General features: G+C 36.2%; 1 protein-coding gene across 1 annotated transcript in view; it reads right to left on the bottom strand.

Moving 5' to 3' along the window:
- The window catches only part of LOC116292399 (hemicentin-1), a 30448-nt gene extending 10278 nt beyond the window's left edge, over positions 1-20170 (bottom strand). Inside the window, exons 1-12 of the mRNA XM_089032431.1 lie at positions 19996-20170; positions 11175-11561; positions 9391-9648; positions 8822-9091; positions 7917-8171; positions 5620-5907; positions 5197-5473; positions 4794-4993; positions 4071-4325; positions 2667-2945; positions 1875-2150; positions 1289-1546 (exon numbers count right to left, since the gene is read on the bottom strand). Coding sequence (XP_088888557.1) covers positions 1289-1546; positions 1875-2150; positions 2667-2945; positions 4071-4325; positions 4794-4993; positions 5197-5473; positions 5620-5907; positions 7917-8171; positions 8822-9091; positions 9391-9648; positions 11175-11561; positions 19996-20059 — 3067 coding nt within the window. The 5' untranslated portion in view covers positions 20060-20170. The remainder of the gene's footprint in view (positions 1-1288; positions 1547-1874; positions 2151-2666; positions 2946-4070; positions 4326-4793; positions 4994-5196; positions 5474-5619; positions 5908-7916; positions 8172-8821; positions 9092-9390; positions 9649-11174; positions 11562-19995) is intronic.
- Between the last annotated feature and the right edge of the window lie 516 nt (positions 20171-20686).

Raw genomic sequence — 20686 nt, 5'->3', positions numbered from 1 at the left:
TTTCCGATGGACATATAAATTTATTGGATAACAGCATCGACTTATCCACAGGATAAGGATTTATCCGTTGTTGGATAGCGCTATTCGCCTTTCGCACAAGCGGTCCCTGGTAAATATCTAGGTGTTTGCCCAACTGATCGATCATATTCACTGAGATGTAGTTTGAAAAATACACATTCCAGTAAATATTTTTTCAATCTGAAACACCTTAGTAATGCCTTTGCATTGATAAAGGAATTTCAGTATGTCAAAAGACGTCGAAGAGTAAGATTTACGCTCGACTGTATAAACGCTCCAGAGATAAGATGTAGAACCAACGGCAATGCTTAATATATAATATATTAATTCCGAAAACCTAGTTTTGGAAAATTTTTGTAAACTACAAGAAATAGTAATTTCGCTTTCTGGCATACTCCATTCACATAAACTTATTTAGATAAAATGTGGTACTTCAGGTGACAGACATTTTCGTCGCATTGATGTTGTTGTCACTGGAAGCTGCTCGACTGTTCAATGAGGTAAATAGAACTGTATTAAACAAATTAAAAATGTTTTGCTAATTGCCCACGCACGCAATGTTTGTAACAGATAACAGAATTATTCCACTATGCAAGTAAATGCTCATAAAATGTATGCACTGAATTATATTTTTACTACTGAGAAAGTTCGTATATATATTTGTTATTTTCCAGCATCACTAGTTCCCTGGGGAAAACGTAAATATTTAAGTATGTTATTGATAAAGTAGGATATTTCAGTAGAAATAATGCATAAAATACTTACAAATCACAGCGAGTTTTATCATGGTACTTTTCACTTCACACTCATTACCAGTCTTAGCTCTGCATTCGTATGAACCTGAATCAGCATGTGTAGCAGATGGTATGGTATATACACCACTACCGGATACTTGACCACTTTCAACTTTATGCCAAGTCACATTGATGTCTTCATCCTGAGCTTCAACATTACAATAGAGAGTGTGACTCGATCCTTTGCGTATCTCCTGACTTGAAGTTGTGTTGACGATTATCGGGCTCACTTTGTTTATACAACAACAACAAAAAACAGAAAAGAAAAAAAAAAATGCCAGGGTAAATAAGTATTGATTTAATATGAAATATCATGAAATAATTTAGGTACAACGTTACAACATTTTCATCAGAGTATCAAAGACGGAAAACTGTTTTACCCAGCTAAAATTAAACTTTTTACTTTATAGTAACATATCGAAGCCAAAAAAAAAAACAGAAAATTAAACTTACTTTCATAGCCAAGAGTTTCTTACCCTTAGTGCTTATCGTCACCGATGAATTCTGTCCAGCTCCAACAGTGTTCTTTGGTTCACACTTGTATGTGTTATTGTCAGCTTGTGGAATATTCAACTGGTAGACTCCAGACATGCTGGTATGTACAAGCTGATCATTCAAGTAGAAGCGATATTCATGTGCTGGTGGGTTGGCATTTGTTTTACATTGTAAAGTAACTGAGTCATTTAGGCAGGCCTCAGTCTTTGTGCTGGTCAGGTTCGTGAGTTCTGGTTTGTCTAGAATGGGAGATATAATAAGAAGTTATTTAAAATAAATGTCCGACCTTACTACGTTGAATGGTGTATTCAACATGTTAGGCAGAAACTGACTGCGTTGATGAGATACCACATTGCAAGTACTCCTTGGATTCACGTGTTCAAATAAATCTTTTGTCTACTGCCATTATGAGGAAAGTGGGTTATTTTGCCAGAATAAAAGTTACAAATGCTGGCTATGGTTAGCTGTATTCGGACCTTTACCACGGTAAGAGTGGTTCAATAATAGGTTAATAAGTGGAATTTAAATATTGGGTGTGTCTTTTTTATAAATGATTGGTGTACTCACATGTGACGTTTACGTATATCGTTTTTTCCAGAGGACTTCCTACGACTCTATTGTCTACAGAGCACTTATATTTGCCGGTAGCCGCTTTGCTTATGCTGTTAAGACCATGAGATAAGAAGAAGCCATTGGCACGAGTTAAAGATGCACTATTTCCTTCTTTTGTCCATGTGATATTTGGAGTTGGGCATCCTGTGGCACTGCAATTTAAAGAAAGAACCTGCCCCTCTTCTAAAACAACTGTTTCTGTGGACGGTACCACGCTGATGTTTGCCGGAACTGTATACACAAAAAAAGGCAAAGTAGCAAACATTAGAAAACATATCCGTTTGTTCAGCCAGTCTTCTCTTTCTTACAAATGCTATGTTGTTCACTATTCTAAGGCACTATAAATGGCAAATTTCATCACTGGCAAGACGCTTAAAACCTTTTTATGTTTACTGATTATAGTGTTTCCCAATCACACGAGCGAAATCGTACAATTTGCTATTGCGACAAACTTAGTTTTTAAATATAAATCAAAGTCAGACAATGCCTTGGAAACACTTTGATTGACGTCTAACAAAACTTTCTTTTTCGAGCCAGAAAAAAAGTACGATTTGGCATGTGTGATTAGGAAGTGCTGTAAATTAGTAAACAACACTCAGAGTTGTATTGATAAAACAAATTACGTTCAATCTTTATTATTGATGATACTCTGAATGTTTAGCTTTGATAGTCACTGAATGTTTAGCGTTATTTTCTTAAAGTTTATTTTGAAATCCTTTGCCAGATATATATATATATATATCTTACCTTGCACAGTAATGTTAATATCAACTGTTTTACCAGTCCCTGCAACGTTTTGAACCTTAAACGAAAGCCTCTCGCCATTGCATCCTTGGATGTTGGTTAGCAAATGACTTGCTGAACACGTGGCACTGGACTTGCTAGCCAGTAACGCATTTCCTTGATAAAACAACACGTTACATTGGGCGGGTTTTGCTGATGACTGACAGGTCAAGTTAACTGTTTCTCCTTGCAGAAATACGTTGCTACTTTTGTTTGTAAAGCAACTAGTGTTTTCGGGTTTGTCTAAATAAAAAGAGAAAAATGTAGGGAAATGGCGTAGCAGCTAGATGACAAATAATGACATGTAAATATTCATTTGCAATTTTTAAGAATAATAACAACAACGAAATTAAACACAAAAACAGAGTGAGCCAAAGCAAAACAACAATATTAGAAAAGAAATTATAACGACTTACAGACAAAAAAATGAGTGATTTCTCATTAGGGTTATATAGGGTTAAAAATAGTGTATCAGCTACTGAGCATTAAAAGGTAGTTATAGCTTACAAAGAATGTCATTATATTGAAAATATTGATGTTAATATTCTCCATTTAATTTATTAGCTTATTACAGAAGATAGACGTCACTGTTTTTAATGTTAGCTAGCATTGTTAGGTTAGCATGCATATTAGAGTGGTCTAGTTTGAGTTGCTCGTTGATATATGCTTTTTTGTGTCGGTACACTGAATAGCCATATCTCAATTTTAAACCCACCTTTTGCAAGGATAACATAGTTGTTAGAAAAAATCTCGTAATTCAGCTTCAGTCCGCAGTCGTACACTTTCTCTAGTATTATTGTAAAGGTTATCAGTTTAACATTCAAATCAAGTAGCCTTGTACATGTAGCGTGGTTGAAATCAGTAGTAAAATAAAGAAACCGAGATAAGCATGTCGATATGTGTTTGGTATATGTCTTCTTCCTTTCTTTTACAAAGGTTTTTAAACTCTTATACTCTTTTATATGTATGATGATCCATTTTTTCGTAATAAACTTAATAAATTTGAACTTGGTACATCTGAGCAAACCGCATAAGTATAAAATAGAACTTCGATTATTCATTCAACGACATCTTTTTTTTTTTTACACTTTGAACTAAAAAAGGCAAATCAAGCTTCAACATACCAAGCTCCTCCGCAGTTTAAACACGGCTTTTATGGTTCGGTCATGCACTGGTATAAATATTAAGATATTACTCAATTGATCTTCAGCTTACTTCATAACATGCAATCTGGTATTTGTTAGCTATTTACGCTTTGTATGATATAATATATATAACATTACTGTCGGCATTTATTGTCTAGATAATTTATAAAATTTTGTTAAAATGCAAAGTACAAACTCTAATAACTTATATAAAATTCCTTACACGTGACAGTGATGGATGATTGAGCAGTTGCTGCAGGACACTCATTTCCATTGTGTGCTGTACACTGGTACGTAGCCTCGTCTCCACGTACAATACTCGTGAAGGTGTAACTAGAACCTTCAGGATATGATGAACCACCAACTTTACTCCAAGTCACGTTCATCGGATCACTACCCATTACATTGCACATAAGAACCACTCTGTCTCTTTCTACTACAGTCTTGTTTGGTGTTGAAAACGTTATCTTAGGAGGAGCTGAAATTATTTGAAAGTAGAATATGTAAAAACAATAAAATTGAATAAATGCAACAGATAATTAAATGCTTTATTTAACAAATGAAACAGCTTTTTCCGTGCTCCGTTCAGTTGAATGAAGCACGCAGGAAGTGGCATAAGGAAGAATAGAGTGTAAGGAGGAACAAGAGTCGTAGGTTAGTGCTTCTCACTCTTCTTGAGTACTTACGGCGCTTCCTAAGTGCTTTATTACTAAACAGAGCAAGCAGTTTTCTTCCTTTTATAATATAGTTACTATTTTTATTTTGGTATTGAAGATATTTACGCAAAAAGAAAGCAGGTCGCAGGATGGAGCAGCATTTCACGGCCGCAGTTGGCGTCAGCACTGTGCTCCGTTCACTTATAAAGCACAGTTTTTGCGTACTATCCTAACTATACAATGAACTAAACTAAAAACTACATTGAAGGAGTTAAAGAATTTTCAAATACCTTTTGTGGCAATGGTCACCGATTTATTCTGTCCAGCTCCAACAGGGTTCTTTGGTTCACACTTGTATGTGTTATTGCCAGCTTGTAGAATATTCAACTGATAGACTCCAGACATGCTGGTATGTACAAGCTGATCATTCAAGTAGAAGCGATATTCATGTGCCGATGGGTTGCTATTTGTTTTACATTGTAAAGTAACTCATTCATTCAGGCAGGCCTCAGTCTTTGTGCTGGTCAGGTTCGTGAGTTCTGGTTTGTCTAGAACGAGAAACATTTTGTTAACATTTTGTTAAGTTTGTATCAAACTTCAAATAACTCTATGACGAGATTTTTGGGTGCTGGGTGGGGGGATAGGGGGTTTGGGGAGCGTTTTTCAATGTGGCTGAATTTTAAGCAGAATTACTTACATGTGACATTTACATATATTGTTCTATTCAAAGGACTTCCTGCAACTCCATTGTTTACAGAGCACTTATAATGGCCAGTGTCTGATTTGCTTAAGCTGTTAATGCTATGAGATGAAAAGAAGCCATTCACACGAGCTAAAGATGCACTATTTTCTGTCTTTGTCCATGTAATATTTGGAGTGGGGCAACCTGTAGCAGTGCAATTAAGCTGCAGAGCATCTCCTTCAATTAGAACCACGTCAGCTGCACGTGAAATGTTGATTGATGCAGGAACTGAAATGGGATGCACAAAATCAATTCAATTCCTTAAACAATAACAATTATAATTTAAGTCTTCAATTCGAGTTGTCAAGAAGTACAATCGTCAGTAAAATACTCCAGTATGGTTTATTACGAACTGAGGCTTTTGTCTTCCTTACCTTTTATTGTCAGGTTGATTTTAGCCTCTTGTTGTCCGTACTGGTTTTCAGCTTTGCAAGAATACTCTTCCTGGCTACAACCATCAATACTTTGAATCACGTGACTAGCAGCATCTGCTCCTGCGCATGTCTTGCCATAGTAGCTTTGGATAACAGTGTTACCGTGGTAAAAAGTCACATTACACAATTGTGGTTTTGATGTTGACGCACATGACAGTCTTACATTGTTTCCTTTCAGGAAAGTGTTATCACTGTTATTTAATGTTATAATAGTACTTTCTGGTGGATCTGAAAATAATTAATTTATTGCCGGATTAAAACAAACTTAACTTCCCCAAAGTTTGGTAAATGTAGATATTTCTAACTAAAAAAAGAATTAAAGTATTTTCTTGCCATACTAATTGCTTTTAACTTTAGTGGTTTAAAGTGCTTATTGAATTGTGGATGTGTAAAGGCTTGCAAATTAGATATTAATCTTACATTAACTTGACAAGAAGGTAAAGGTATCTATTCCTAGTGCTTTGAGATGAAAACGAGAATAGCGAAGTAAACAAATCGATCTCCACTCTAGACCGTACCTTGGGTTTTATCGAAAACTTTCATTGCGTCACTGTAACGAGCATCTAGTGTATGGTCTCACATGTACGATGAGATGATGAATGTCAAAATGAAATTTTAAAACAAGCATTTCGAATTTCAGCGAGGAAAAATGTACTTTGAAGAGTTTGATTGAAGCACTGAATATTAAAACCTGGTGGATGATTTCACTTTATGCTTTGACTTATTCCATGATAAAAACGAAGGTCAAATAAATATGATAATTCTTTTGAGAAAATGAAAAACTGGATATAAAAATTTTACTGAACCCGATCATCAGCATGAAACTATGAGAGAATCATTGCATAAGATGACGTATTTATTGCCTTTCATCGTTGTTTAGTCCATTTTACGTCCAAATACGCTCCCTTCCCCTTACTTGAGGAGTTTAAGGAAAAAGTTAAAAAATTAGATTGAAAAACTGAATGAATTCGATGCATACGATATTTGACTAGAATTTCAAAAATTGAATAGAAATAGGGCAGAGGTACGATCAAGACCATGCTATAAAGAAATAAAAATTAAAAGGTAGATGAGTTCAGCCATGACTACAATATCTAGAGAACTAAAGTAATTCTCTATTATTTCCTTATATAAAAGCTTGGACTTACAACCAAAACACGTCTATGCTTCAAGATACCTATTATTTCAATACCTACACTAAGCGTTTTTGAAATCAGTGAAACTGAAGAATTTGTGCCGCTGCAAACAAAGTCATAGTAAAAAACGAATCAAAGTAAGTAGCTTTCATTGGTTATGTAGTGCATTGAAATAGCACATATGCTCTGTTTGAGAATGGTTGGGTGGTTTGACATACTATACGGAGTGAGGTGCTATTCTTTACTCTCAATTCTTTCACCTAAAGATTGCTCTACAAAATCATGTTGAGGCAATAAACGAGTCTACAAAGATTTACTAAATCCATGGAGCAAGTATAGAAAGAGGTAAAGTTACAATTTAGTGCAATGTTTGCATGCAAGTGCAGCCCAAGATTTCCTCTAAAAGCAAAACAAGGATTGAAATTAATTGTCACTAGTTAAAACAGAAAACAACTACGCCATAATAAAGAGTACTAAGAATAGCAATAACAGAGTGCACGCCGTTTATCCGTGGGAGGGGGGGGGGGGACAAAGAAGCAATGCCTAGTTGAATCTATTTTGTACGTCATAGTGGATATCACTAGAGCAGAACGATGGAAGCAAATATATCTAGGTGTCGTTGTTTGGTTCGTGCCATGAGTGCGCTACATGGCTTGTAGTTGTTTCACGGAGATATGGCGTGCACTCTAAAAGGGATACTAATAGTAATTCATATTATATGTATATGTATATGTATATGTATATGTATATGTATATGTATATGTATATGTATATGTATATGTATATGTATATGTATATGTATATGTATATGTATATGTATATGTATATGTATATGTATATGTATATGTATATGTATATGTATATGTATATGTATATGTATATGTATATGTATATGTATATGTATATGTATATGTATATGTATATGTATATGTATATGTATATGTATATGTATATGTATATGTATATGTATATGTGAAGCTTTCATTTTAAAAAAACCTTAGATTGATTCCTCCCTTGATATAAAGCATATTTTAGGGAAAATCTTTTTTACACAAATATCTTCATATCACATGTAATAGACAATTGTATAGAAAGACTTACAGTTTACAACAACATTTGCGTCAGCAGCGGCATTGCTGCACTCCACGCTGTTGCTTGCTGTGCACCTGTAGGACCCCTCGTCTCCTCTCTTGACGCTACTTATGGTAAATGTCTCAGTACTGCCAACAATGCCTCCACCAATCTTGGTCCACGTGATGTTAGGTGCAGGTACTCCAGAGGCATTGCAAAATAATCTTAAAGAACTTCCCTCCAAAAGAGTCGTGGAGAGAGGTGAAGTAACTATTGCTGGTGCCACTAAAAAGTGAACAATAAAATAAATAAAAAATAAAAAAAGATAACACCAAGGGCGGATCCAGGGGGAGGGTCGCCCCCCCCCCCCCCCCCTGTCATTTCTGAGGTCAAATGGGCTTCCTGTGGTAAAAATGCGACTGGGATTCCTTTGCCCACAAAATATAACCCTGAGACCCCCCCTTCAAAAAAACCCTGGATCCGCCCTTGAACACGCTATTAAAAGTGGATGAATAATGAATCTGGTCATTAAAGCTATAGCTAGAAGATAATCAACTATTTAGCCGTCTTGTTAAAAGCCTAGTATGATAAACTTTTATCACAAGTCCCTTTCGTGTAACTTATTTGGAAGCTTGAATGTCAATAGAAAACATTAGCTCAAGTAAGATCAAAATATTTCAGTATACAGATTACAAGCCCAAAATATTGATTTAATAAGATTGGCATTTATGTCTGCAATAAGATTTCTCCAAGTGTTTTCTCCGTGGGAGCAGCTGCAAAAAAAATCGACAATTGATACAAAACTAAAGTTTATCAAAAATCAAATGTACAATAGACATGGGTCAACTTAGCGATCTAAACACTACTTTTTTCCTCGTCGGGCTTTTTGGCGATTATCCGTTCTTCGGAAATTTAAAGAAATATTATAAAACTACCTTTTGCAGTCACTTCCACACTTCCATTTTCCAAGGAGGGTCCCAGAAGATTTCTTGGTACACAAACAAACTTGTTTACAGATGGTAAGCCTGCAGTAGCCTTAGCTTCATAAACGTTGGATGCACTGGTTCCAACAAGAACACCATTGTCATAAAACTCGTAACTGCTGGGTGCTGGGTTGGCTGGTCCTGATGTACAGGTCAGATTCAACTTATCATTCTGGCAAACTGTTGATCTTTCAATCAAAATTGTTGCGTTTTTTGGTTTGTCTAGAAATGGAACACCGTCATTATCAAACTCTAATCTTGATAGTACGTGCAATTCATTACAAATTCGTGAGGACGAAATTTTATTTTACATGAAATTGTGCATTCATCACAAACAAACAAAGGATAAGAAATAAGAAAAATAAATTCAGTTTGGAAAAAAGAGGGGGGAAAAGAGAATTCCTAAATCAAATTAAAAATAATTCTTAACTGAGAAACTTGTTCTTGTATTTGTAAAAGTAAAGTTTACACAAAAGTGATTGGATACTTTGATAGTTTGCCTTAAGAAGCTCCATACTTACATTGAACAATTAGACAGAAGTTAGCAGTCTTGGCATCAAGGATTCCATTATAAGCTACACAAGTATAGTAACACGCTTTGTCGTCGTTAGATGTAACTGTTGGTGTAGTGTATGGGCTTCCTGTGCCAACGATCACACTATCTCTTGTCCATTTAAAACTGGGTGCGGGGTTACCAGTTGCAGTACATTCAAGTTGTGCAGTCTGTGTTTCGTTAACAGTGACAGTAGTTGGGTTTGGACTGGTTATTGTGGTAGGCACTAGAACAAGCAAAAACGATAAAATTGGAATCATCGACACGGTACCTTAAACACAAAAAAGAAAGTTTTCTTTTCCTCCTTAGAAATTTAAAAAATAAAGATGGTTAGTAGAGCTAAAATGCACGGCTCGGTCCTCGGGATCTACCAACGTCTGCTTCGACTCACTTCTCTCCGTTATTTGTAGTTTTAGCTTTAAATACTCGTAAAAAGGGCTCGCCTTCGAACGCTTTAACATCTTATTTCATTAGTAATTATAATACGATTTCTTTTGTAATCTCTGTTAAGCGTCCTTGCGCTTTGAAGAATACATAAGCTGTACACATAAATAATAATCCTGGCTCGTGAGAATTGGGCAACCACATCCTGCAATTTCGAAGTACACCAAATAGCCTTTACCTTTTATTAGCTCTGGAAGGTGAGGCTCAGATCAAACGTTGAACTTCACATCGAACCTACTAGTTTTTGAAGCAGTTCAAAAAACTCGTAGATCGTGTTTTATCAGGTCTAAAACCACTCGGCTACGCCTCGAGCTTTTATACCTGATAAAACACTCCTACTCGTCTTTTAAACACTACATAAAACACGATCTACGAATTTTTTAAATGGCTTCAAAAACTCATGAACAATTCATAAGATTTTGGTCCAATTGGAGCCACCATACACGTCACGAGCATGGACTTTTATACATCGATAGCAGTTCGTATGTACCTGTCGTGCGCAGTTGAGGTTTATACGTCACTATCATGTGCAGTCATTCCCAATAAAGGCTCCCACATTTTAAAGACAGCATGCTAGTCTCAAGACAGGATCGCTAGTCAATAGCGCAGCGCAGCTGTATCGTCATAAAAACGAAGACAAAGGCGAAATTCGGACAAACAAACTTACAAGTTTACTTTCAGCAGATAATTTTCACAGCCGATCGCAGTTGATCTTAGTTTACATGGGTTATTATTGTAACTTTAAGTAAAAATAATAAAATCGGTTCGTATAATCCTCGTAGCAGTTAAACAGAATGCAATGTTTGTCCGAATTTTTAAGCTATTTTTAGAATCAGCGCGCTGCGCTATTAGATTTCGTGGGTCGTCGGTGATCGTATGTAAGACAGACCTTGATGAGACTCTACGTCTTCATCTAAATTTGGAAATACCTTTATCTCTGATAAAGTCATCCTTATTAGTATTCTTTATATAAAGAATACTAGTGTCCTCAGTGTAGAGTTCTTTAAAGGTCCATGCACGTGACATATGCGGTGGCTCCAACTGGACCAAAGGCTTATGAATTATTAATGAGTTATTGAATTGTTAAATAGTACACATGCTCATCAATCAATCGATTCATGTTTTTGATTGAAAACACCGTTGTCAGTAGAGTCATTACCTTTTGTTCTGTAAAACCTTGCGATTTTATAAAATATACCGGTCCAAGAGCTAGGTTTTTTATCGATGTAAAACAGGGAAGAACTATAACAATATATAGTCTAACGGATGGACCAAAGTTTATGATTAAAAGTATTTTAAAACACTTACCAAGGACTGTGAGACTCAAGTCAGATGAATCATCACTGTCGCTGTCGGTTGGACTAGTTCGATAGTCTATTCGCAGATAGTACAAATGCTCATCTGTCGACCGGTTCAGATTTTTTATTGTAAACTCCATAGTCAGTAAAGTACCAGGCTGAGAAGCAGTTAGATTCAGATCCGCATCTCGGCTCGTATATTCAGGATAAACTTTTATCCCTTCTGTCTTGTGTTGCCTTAACATCTGGTTTTTTGTTATGCCTACTTTCTGGTACACTTTAACAAAATTCCATTCTACACCCGAAGCTAGATCAGCAGTCCAAGTCATGCTGACGCTTTGGCCTTGAATCCCGGTAGCCGAGGTTGGTTGACTCCTCCAAACGACCGATGCATCCACTATATATTTCCAATATTCAAAAGTTTCAACGTTAATCCATTTGGTAAAAAAGGGCAAAATTTGTTGTAAATAGAAGTTATAGGTACTGGATAATAAAGATCACATCACGACGCGTAGCTGGCAATGGATTCATATCAATCTACTATTATACTTTCTCAGAATAGAATATATCTTTGATGACATAACATATCTTCACATAAGGATAACTTATGCATAACTTTGCAAAACAACAACAATTATAGCCGAGATTGGTTGAATACTCCAAGTGAGACCTTCTGTAAATATATCGATTGATTGAGTCAACAGTAAATAAAAAATATTACCATCACTTTGTAATTCATTTCAAATATATTATACACCTAATGCAAAAAACCTTCTCGATCGGAGATCTGAAATCTAACACAATTCGCAACCGGAGATCATCGCTCAAATGCTGTGGCGTATTTAGATATTAAAACTTAATGGGAGGTTCTTGTGTAGCGCATTTATACGACGTCTCAATACGCCATAAAGAATTTATCTAAAAGAGTAGCGAGAAAAGTCGGAGTTATTATGAGGCTAAGAAATTTACTACCCACTTTAGCCAAATAGACCCTTTTCGAGTTCCAAATTACCGCTGTGTTTCTTGATTACAGACTCATTTACTCAGGCTTAGCCTCGATTTTGTGTAGAATATTCACGTGTTCCATTAAAGGTCCGTCAAGTTTCAAAGTGTTTGTATTGCTGAAGTTGTGCATTCTTTACTTTACCTTGGTCTATTAACTCTTGTATTTGCGAGTAATTAGACACTGATGCAAGGCTAAGCCTGAGTAAATGAGTCTGTAATAGACCTTTTGCATATAAGACATGTGTCCCGTGTCCCGAAATGTCTCACTTATACCCGAGCATTGTTATTCAGGCACGTGGAAATGAGTATATTCCTCTTACTAGCGGTTTTCATGTCGGCTCTAATGTTCCATTTCTGCCATAATTTTGCTTCAGTTTATACCCACGCTGAAAAATATGTGTTTTGTATTTCGTGCTTCATTTATCAGAAACAATCATTAAAAACAATATGGACTACTTCGACGATACTGCGGCCATTGTGTTAAGGGACACTTATAAAAAACTTAGCTTGTTTTACAGTTATGGAGTCGATTAGCATTCAATAGATCTTTAACGAACACGAAATGGTTTCAAGTCGAGGCTGGCCTTGATAAAGAAAATAATCAAGGACCGCCTCCATTTCAAGCGAATTCGGGAAAGGTTTATTCATCGCGAGAGACGTTTTTGGGATATGAATTTGCAAGATGAATGTGAAATGATACCAAAATACCATTTACAACCTGCATTTTTGCGATAAGGCGATCATCTACAATCGCAATGCATTATGGGGTGTCCAGGGGCAAAGCAAAACAAAAATGTCGGATACCTATTATAAAGAAAGTTTTGTGTATTTTGTAAGTGCCTCCAATTCATTGTTGTTAATTTGTCTCTTCATTTACCATTAATTTGTGTTGAATGGAATGCTAATGGTCGCCAATACTATAAAAAATCTTATGGTATTTATATTGTTATTTACATTTTATCTAGCTCGAGCTCATTTGTAAAATTCCTTACGAAAAGTTTTACGGATATGATGGAAATACTCTACTAGATCTTTGTTTTAAACATTGATGTCTTCGTAACAAAATATCAAAATTTCTTTTGCTTTTAATTTTTCTTACGCAATACATGCACGATTTTAGCTTCCTTTATGGTCCAGTTTCATTTAAATTATACTCGACTAAGTGTCTTTTATACGCCAACTGTATCTATAAAATATCGTTCGAAAAGAAATCTTAAAAATAGAAAAACGAAAAAACAAATGTAACATGTATAAATGTATCAGTAGACCTTTATCAATAGACCAGTGGTTTCAATAAACAGTCTAGTCGTGAAACCAGCCTAAGTATGTAGATGACCAGGAGTTTAAGCTACCAAATGGAATAATATTCCAAAATTTTACCGAGAGGAAATAGAAACTAGTAAGGTCTACTGATACCTTATTCTTTCTTATGGGCGTCGCGGCTGATTTGACGCTGTCCATCATGCCTGGAAGCATGTCCAGGACGCTATCAATCTTCGACTTTTTGGTGTCATTCTTATACTAGAAAGTTTGAGTGACCACAGTCACCATTGTTATTTATTTATCAAAGATATGCCACCACCGTTTCCTTTTTTTCTTTGGTCAAATTCCAGTGATTGTTCTGACAGTTATACCAAATTCTGAATTATAAACAATACCCAGTTTTTTCAGTGTTCAGTGTTCATACTTCAGTGTTTCATAACAATGCTAGTCGTTCAGGTTTTTGGCCGTGATGAATATCCACTTGACGTCCTGGATTGTTTGGGTGTCTTTGGTCCCGAAATGAACTGTGGTAGAGATTATTACAGTGTCCTTATAAACTCGCCACGAATACTGAATTTTGGTATATAACCGGGGAAACTATAGAAACATTTGAAGAAATCGTGATAAGGATGAGAATACCGATACTGAACTTTCAACGTCGTAATGCTGCTGCTCGCGTGCGAATTCAACGCCTAACTGTACGAAACAGAAGACGAAGATTTCTAATGAATTAACATTATTGAAACTTTCGTTGTGACAAGGAATAAAAACGAATCCAATCAATATTAGAACGTTTTCCAACAACCGGAGTTAAAAATTCTAATGAGTTTGCTAATATGCTAATGATCTACGTACCGTACTGCCAGCTAAATTATACCGAAATAATCTGCGTGAAGAAGTTTTAACCTTAAAATGCTAGTCTTATTGCACTTTCTGTGAACTTGTCTTAATTTCCAGGAATGTAAACGAACTCAGCGTTAAAACGCTTGCCATTCTAAAACGTGCTTACAAAACTATTAACGCTATATTTTGGTTTTAAGAGAAGTAAACTTGCTGTTGCTGGTGCTGGCCTATCTCCGGCTTTTCAGAAGTTTCATATATGTAACTTCTGAGAAGCCGGAGATAGGCCAGCACCAACGAGTTTACTTCTCTAAAAACTCACTAAAATTGATACAAGATTTTTATAGAAGTTTTATTCAACAGCAGCGTTTGTAAAGTACAAATCTTTGAGTATAAGTGACGATATACCAGTTCGCTATAACAGTCGAGACTGAAGATTTGATTCCATTTTTTAATAGCTTAGTTATTCTTATCTAGATATTTTTCCACCTTGCTTAAAACGGCATCTACTTTACTCATCGTTTCCAAAGCCTTTTCGCACATTTTCTTATGTGCAGCTTGGGTTTCTGCTACATTGTCAACCTTCCTCTTTTTAGATACCTTGTTCGTACCGGCAATGCAGTCATCTTTTTCATCAAACTCGCTCTCGCATGATGATGACGCAACATACTCTCCCTCTTATTTGTCCTTCACTGCTTGTCTTCTCTGGGAAGGTGTTTTCTTCTCTGCATACTTCATGGAGTCTATTGGTTCAGTCGGGGAAGCCAACATTTTCTTTAAAATGTTCTTCATTCTGGTTATCAGTCGACTTGCCAGTGGGCTCTACGGATAGAGTGCCACAACATGATGAGGGAGTTGTGCCTCTAGGATTCTTTCTTTGCAGTACTGTAGGATTTCAGGCCACTCTTTGCTATTACATTCGTTGTGGCATTTAGAAATAAATTCAATTTCCTTTTCACCAACATTAGCACACTTTGGTAGTGATCCTATCACAATTAAAATTACAAACCATAAGTTGAAAATGATAATAAAATTAATTTGTCGCAAAAGTCCAGAAATGGGCTTTTTAAAAATGGTTCACTTACCTAACCCACGCGAATTTCCCGGTATTGGAGAATCTTTTTGTGACATCTTGACAAAACGTTTATCAGAAATAATCAAGTAAACTAGCTAAACTCAATTGTCACTCGATGGGCACTGAATGCTCAGAAAATTCCGAAGTGCAAAACTCTAAACTGCCTGGACTAATTACAATAACGGTGTTAGTTGCACGCTTCGATTTTAATTATTCAAAAAATAGAAGTTTGACTGGTAGTTACTGTGAACTTGAGATGCAGTTCAGGATATACGTGTCCTGCTTTTGCAAATACTAGCAATTTTGATACTTCTGTCTGCTTTCCAGCCTCCGTTAGGCATACAAAACGTGCCGTTAAATAGACGTCTTCTTACAGGCTTCCGTGGCAGTGGATTTGATGGCAGGGATGTGTTCTCTCTAATACAAAGACAGCCATGGTTGTTTTGGAGAAATACAGGTGAAACCCCACAGTCATTTCTGCAGCTAGTAGCAGATGTTTCTCCAGCTCTATTCCGTTTAACAAGGGATGGATTACCACGTCAACGACTAGGACGCTCACAACTCAACATCACGAATCAAGTTCTATTAGCTTTAATGTGGCTACGCAAATATCTGCATGTGGAAAGTCTAGCTCTGTGGTTCGATACAGACCCATCAACTGTTGTGCGAATTATATACAGAGTCATACCAGAGATGTGGAGGTATTTCCAAAATCAAATTCGCTGGTTAAATGTAAATGAATGGGCCAACATCAGGGGAAATTGGCCAGAATTCCCAAACACAGTGGGCGCTATAGACGCAACCCTGCATGAGATATACCGACCCATAACAGAGCCCCAGAGATCGTTCTATAGTGGGCACCGTCACTACCACTGTTTCAACACCCAACTTATCATTGATAACCTTGGACACTTGAGATATGTTCAAGCCGGGTTTCTTGGTAGTACACACGATGCGACATCTTACAGGCTGATGACCCGCATTGGACCAGGACAGCCTCTGGACCTACCACAAGGTGCAAAACGTCTAGCGGACAAGGCTTATCCTGATGGTGGACCATTGCTAACGGCCGTAAAAGCAAATCAAATGCATTTGCTGAACCCCAGAGAAAGAAGGCGGGCAAGGCGCTTTAACAAGTGTCTGTCACGACGACCAATCAAGGTGGAGCATGTATTTAAAGAAATAAAAGTGTACAAAGCCATATCACAGTTATGGAGACATCCTAGATGGCTTCTTCCAGTATGTGCGGAGCTTGCGTCATTTCTTGCTGAACGTCGAGTACGCTTATTTGAACATTTATAACTAACTAAAAAGATATTTCTGTGTACAGCAAATTTCCAGGCTAGGTTAGTCCACTCATTTGTATTTTTTCAGATACAAACGTTGATGTTGAATAAAAAAAATAAAATCTTCTAACACTTGTTGAGTTTTTAATAAATTTAGAACGTTGAGTTCGTTTACATTCCTGGAAATTAAGACAAGTTCACAGAAAGTGCAATAAGACTAGCATTTTAAGGTTAAAACTTCTTCACGCAGATTATTTCGGTATAATTTAGCTGGCAGTACGGTACGTAGATCATTAGCATATTAGCAAACTCATTAGAATTTTTAACCCCGGTTGTTGGAAAACGTTCTATTTAATTGATCACGTAGTCTCGTACTGAAACCTTTGTGCGTGATAGGTGAAGCACATCTCGAGATGTATTAAAAGTTGGAATCAGATAAAAATAAGTGGTGAATTAATTGTAATAATGTCTGCAAATGGTTACACCTTCCAGTCTTCTTGGATAAGGACTTTAAACTATAGGCCTGTCTCCCAACCCTTCCTAACCTGCAGTAAAAATTGGAGACATAAAACAACCTGTTGAATTGTTCGTGTAAGAGTAGGGGATTGTCTCCCGGTTCAACAGCCTATCCCAATCTGGAGGCATAATACTACCGTACTAACAAATCACTTATGATTGTAAGCAGCACTGCTTTGATAGCGCCTTAATATGCAGGCACTGGTCATAATAATAATAATAATTTTATTTGTTAGAGCAGGCTGACTATTCTGGCAGCTTTCGCTTACGTGGTCCTGCTCTCACTCACACTCACTACCACTACATTGAGTATTATGCAGACAACGCTCAACTTGATTTTTACGGAGAGAGGAAACCGGAGAACCCGGAGAAAACACTCATAGCATAGGAGAGAACAACACATCAAACAAACTCAATTCACCTCTGACTGCCGCAGGGCTCGAACCTGCGACCCGATCTGTTGGACGAAAGTTTTAAAAGACGACGCATTAGCACTGAGCGTTCGCCACCCATGTCACCCACAATAAAATAATAATAATAGTAATAATAATAATAATAATAATAATAATAATAATAACTTTATTTACGTGTCGAAATTTTATAGTTTACAATAAATTGTGAACTAATAGAGGACACCCATCTTCCGATCTTCCTATCTATAAATTATAAAACTCCCTCCCATCCCATCTACCCTTCATATGTAATTTGTTTTTAAAAAAAAGGGACCCACAAAATAAATATCAGATAAAATACAATGTAATAAGAATATTATCAAAAAAAGACAAAACTAAAATATATAATAATATACTTTTTCTCTTGTCACAAATCACTAATCAGGCATTATGCACGAAGCCTCATACTGAAACCTTTGTGTGTAACAAGCGAAGCATATCTCGCAGTGAACTATTATCATTTTTCCTTCGTGTTCAATAAATTTACAGTTCACAGCTCACAATTTATTTCCTGTCTGAGATTTTAAATTTCAAATAGGACATTTGCATGATGGCGTCATTTGACTCCCACTACCAAGATGCTTTGTGAATTTTCCTTCTTATTTGTATTCCCTCATGAGAATAGTAATACAATTGGTTCTATTTAACCGAACAGAAGAAATTGTGCAAGGGAATCTGGTAGTAGAGGTCAATGGCACCATCATGCAAACGTCCTATTATTGATCTGCGATCTACAACGGTTTTGTAATGTTCACTGCTATTTTACAGCTCGAGGCATTGTATTATTACCTTCATTTTTATTATTTTAACTTGGTAAACAAACGCCAAACCGACACTACAATTATTGAAATCAAACTGATTAAAATACCAAAAAATGAGTCTCTAGAACAATCCACTTTAGAATACTACATTCTTTCTGCGCATGTGTAGGGCAGTCAGAATAAGCCGCGGGCAATACAAGTGTTATGGGATGGACCGCTCTCGGTACGAGCTACGGGATCTTTATTCCACTTTCTCTTCTTCTATACTCTATCTCTACTCTTCTGACTAAAACTATTACATGAGCTCTATCTATAATAACTTCATGACATGTGTCAGTCTACAATCAATGTGATATTATCGCTGAGTCTTGATTGGCTAATGGAAATAGTAAATTCCTAAGTGTGATATCGTATTTAAGAATAAGAGTGAAAATCATAGAACTAAACATAGCATAAACTAAAGATAATATGTGAATATATGGTAAATGTATAGAAAGGTCTACGAGGAATAATTATATCATAAGATTTAAAAGAATAGTGCTAAAATAACTAAGCAAAGGGGGTAAAGAGTGTTTAGGGTGTAACCAGAGGTGTACATGCTAATGGGAGGAGCTAAGTGGTTTACTTGTAAATTCAAAGCTACCATCATCTAAACTTGCGTGATGGTAGCCTTACTGAAATCTTATATCGATATTTTCAATAACTAATTGATCGTTCTTTATCTTGTTTTCATATGATAAGAAATAGTAATTAGAAAACTGATGTCTAGCTTAGTCAGTAAAAACATTAATTTTCTCTCTCATAAAACAAGGGTTTTGCAATAGATATTCCTACCCAGATAGCCTACACACAATGCAGTGGTATCTTCCGTTCCCTGTCTGTTATTTCTGAGTTCACTGAAGTGTTATGCGGACTCAAGGTATTACATTCTATTTAGTAGACCTGGTATCCACAAATACGGTGCTACCTCTATTTAGTGGACATTCTTAAGACCGCTTACTAGGGGGTGTCCGCTTCACAGAGATTTGCTTAACTCACGGAATATATCTGTCAATAGCTAACTTTTAACCGTACAACAATTACGATAATTGGCAAAGAAGCGAATTTAAAGAAGGAACCTTGGAAAAATCTATTCAGATGTGTTTTGTTAAACCTAAACACAGTGTGAGTTAACTGTCATCATTCCGCAATATTTGGAATTCGTTCAATAAAGGTTCTTCGCATTTCTTTGTTAATTACCAAATGGACTCGTTAGTGTCCGTGTCCGTCCACTTTCTACAGTTGTCCGCTGGATAGAGATTCGTTTTACAGTAAATACGGCCGGGGAAAATGTTCGGGATCGTAGATAGTGTCTGCTTAATAAGGGTTCTCTACAACTGTTATTTCAATGTAAGTTCTTGAAGAATGAAGCAATGTTTAGTTTCTGTCAAAAGTCAAATGATGCAAGTACAATTGGCCATATTTTTAGGATCTTCTAAGTTTTAATCATAGTAGTTTATTTGCTACATATTTCTCGCTTCCTTTTTCTGTTGCATTAAGAGAAAGAATCACCCGGAAACAAACAAAGCATGATTCAGATATAGTTCAAAGCTTCTTGTATAGTTTCTTTAGAATACTAAAACAGTTTCCTTACCGTTTGGAGAAAATATGCTAAGCTGCACAAGGATGAAGAAAAGAAAACCAAGCTTCATCTTCATAAGGACAAGTGAATCACGGTAAGAAGAGACAGAATATCAGCTGTTTTATGAATATCTTATCTGGTCTGTCAAACACGGTCATGCTCAATAACCATGTAATATCATTATTGATAAGAAATATACGCCGTTGGACATCTAGAAAATAATGAATTGTTGAAATGTTGACAAATTTCCATAACACTACAAGAAGCACACATGGATGAACGAATTTTTTAAAATAAAAAAAATCGTACGTAGCCTTGAATGTATGACAGGGCAGGAATTCACCGGATAGTAAAGGTTCACAATTCAAGATAATAAGCTGTTCTTACCTCACGTATGTCTAACACTTAACTCAAACCAGTGGACGTTTTATGTCGAATATCTGGAAAAGAATAAGTGAGAAAAATGAAATCCCTCTTAACACAACGTTACAATTGAATTTATTAATTATATCCTCAGTTTACTGAAACGTCGGATATCAAAACAATAACAATGAAAAAATACATTATTTGATTCCGCCATCTGGATCACTATTTTTAACAACCACTTTCTTGCTGTGGCACTTTTACTTGTAGTATGCTGTTGTCTGTGAAAACAAAAGGGGAAATAGGGTTCTACATTCAGAGCAATGGTGGCAGAATAATG

Source organism: Actinia tenebrosa, unplaced genomic scaffold (assembly GCF_029948245.1).
Source record: "Actinia tenebrosa isolate PJP-AT-01 unplaced genomic scaffold, QUT_ActTen_1.0 PGA_scaffold1__47_contigs__length_23844297, whole genome shotgun sequence".
In the NCBI taxonomy this organism is placed as follows: domain Eukaryota; kingdom Metazoa; phylum Cnidaria; class Anthozoa; order Actiniaria; family Actiniidae; genus Actinia; species Actinia tenebrosa.
Note: the sequence above shows the minus strand (reverse complement) of the source record. Positions and strands in the feature narration are given on the sequence as shown.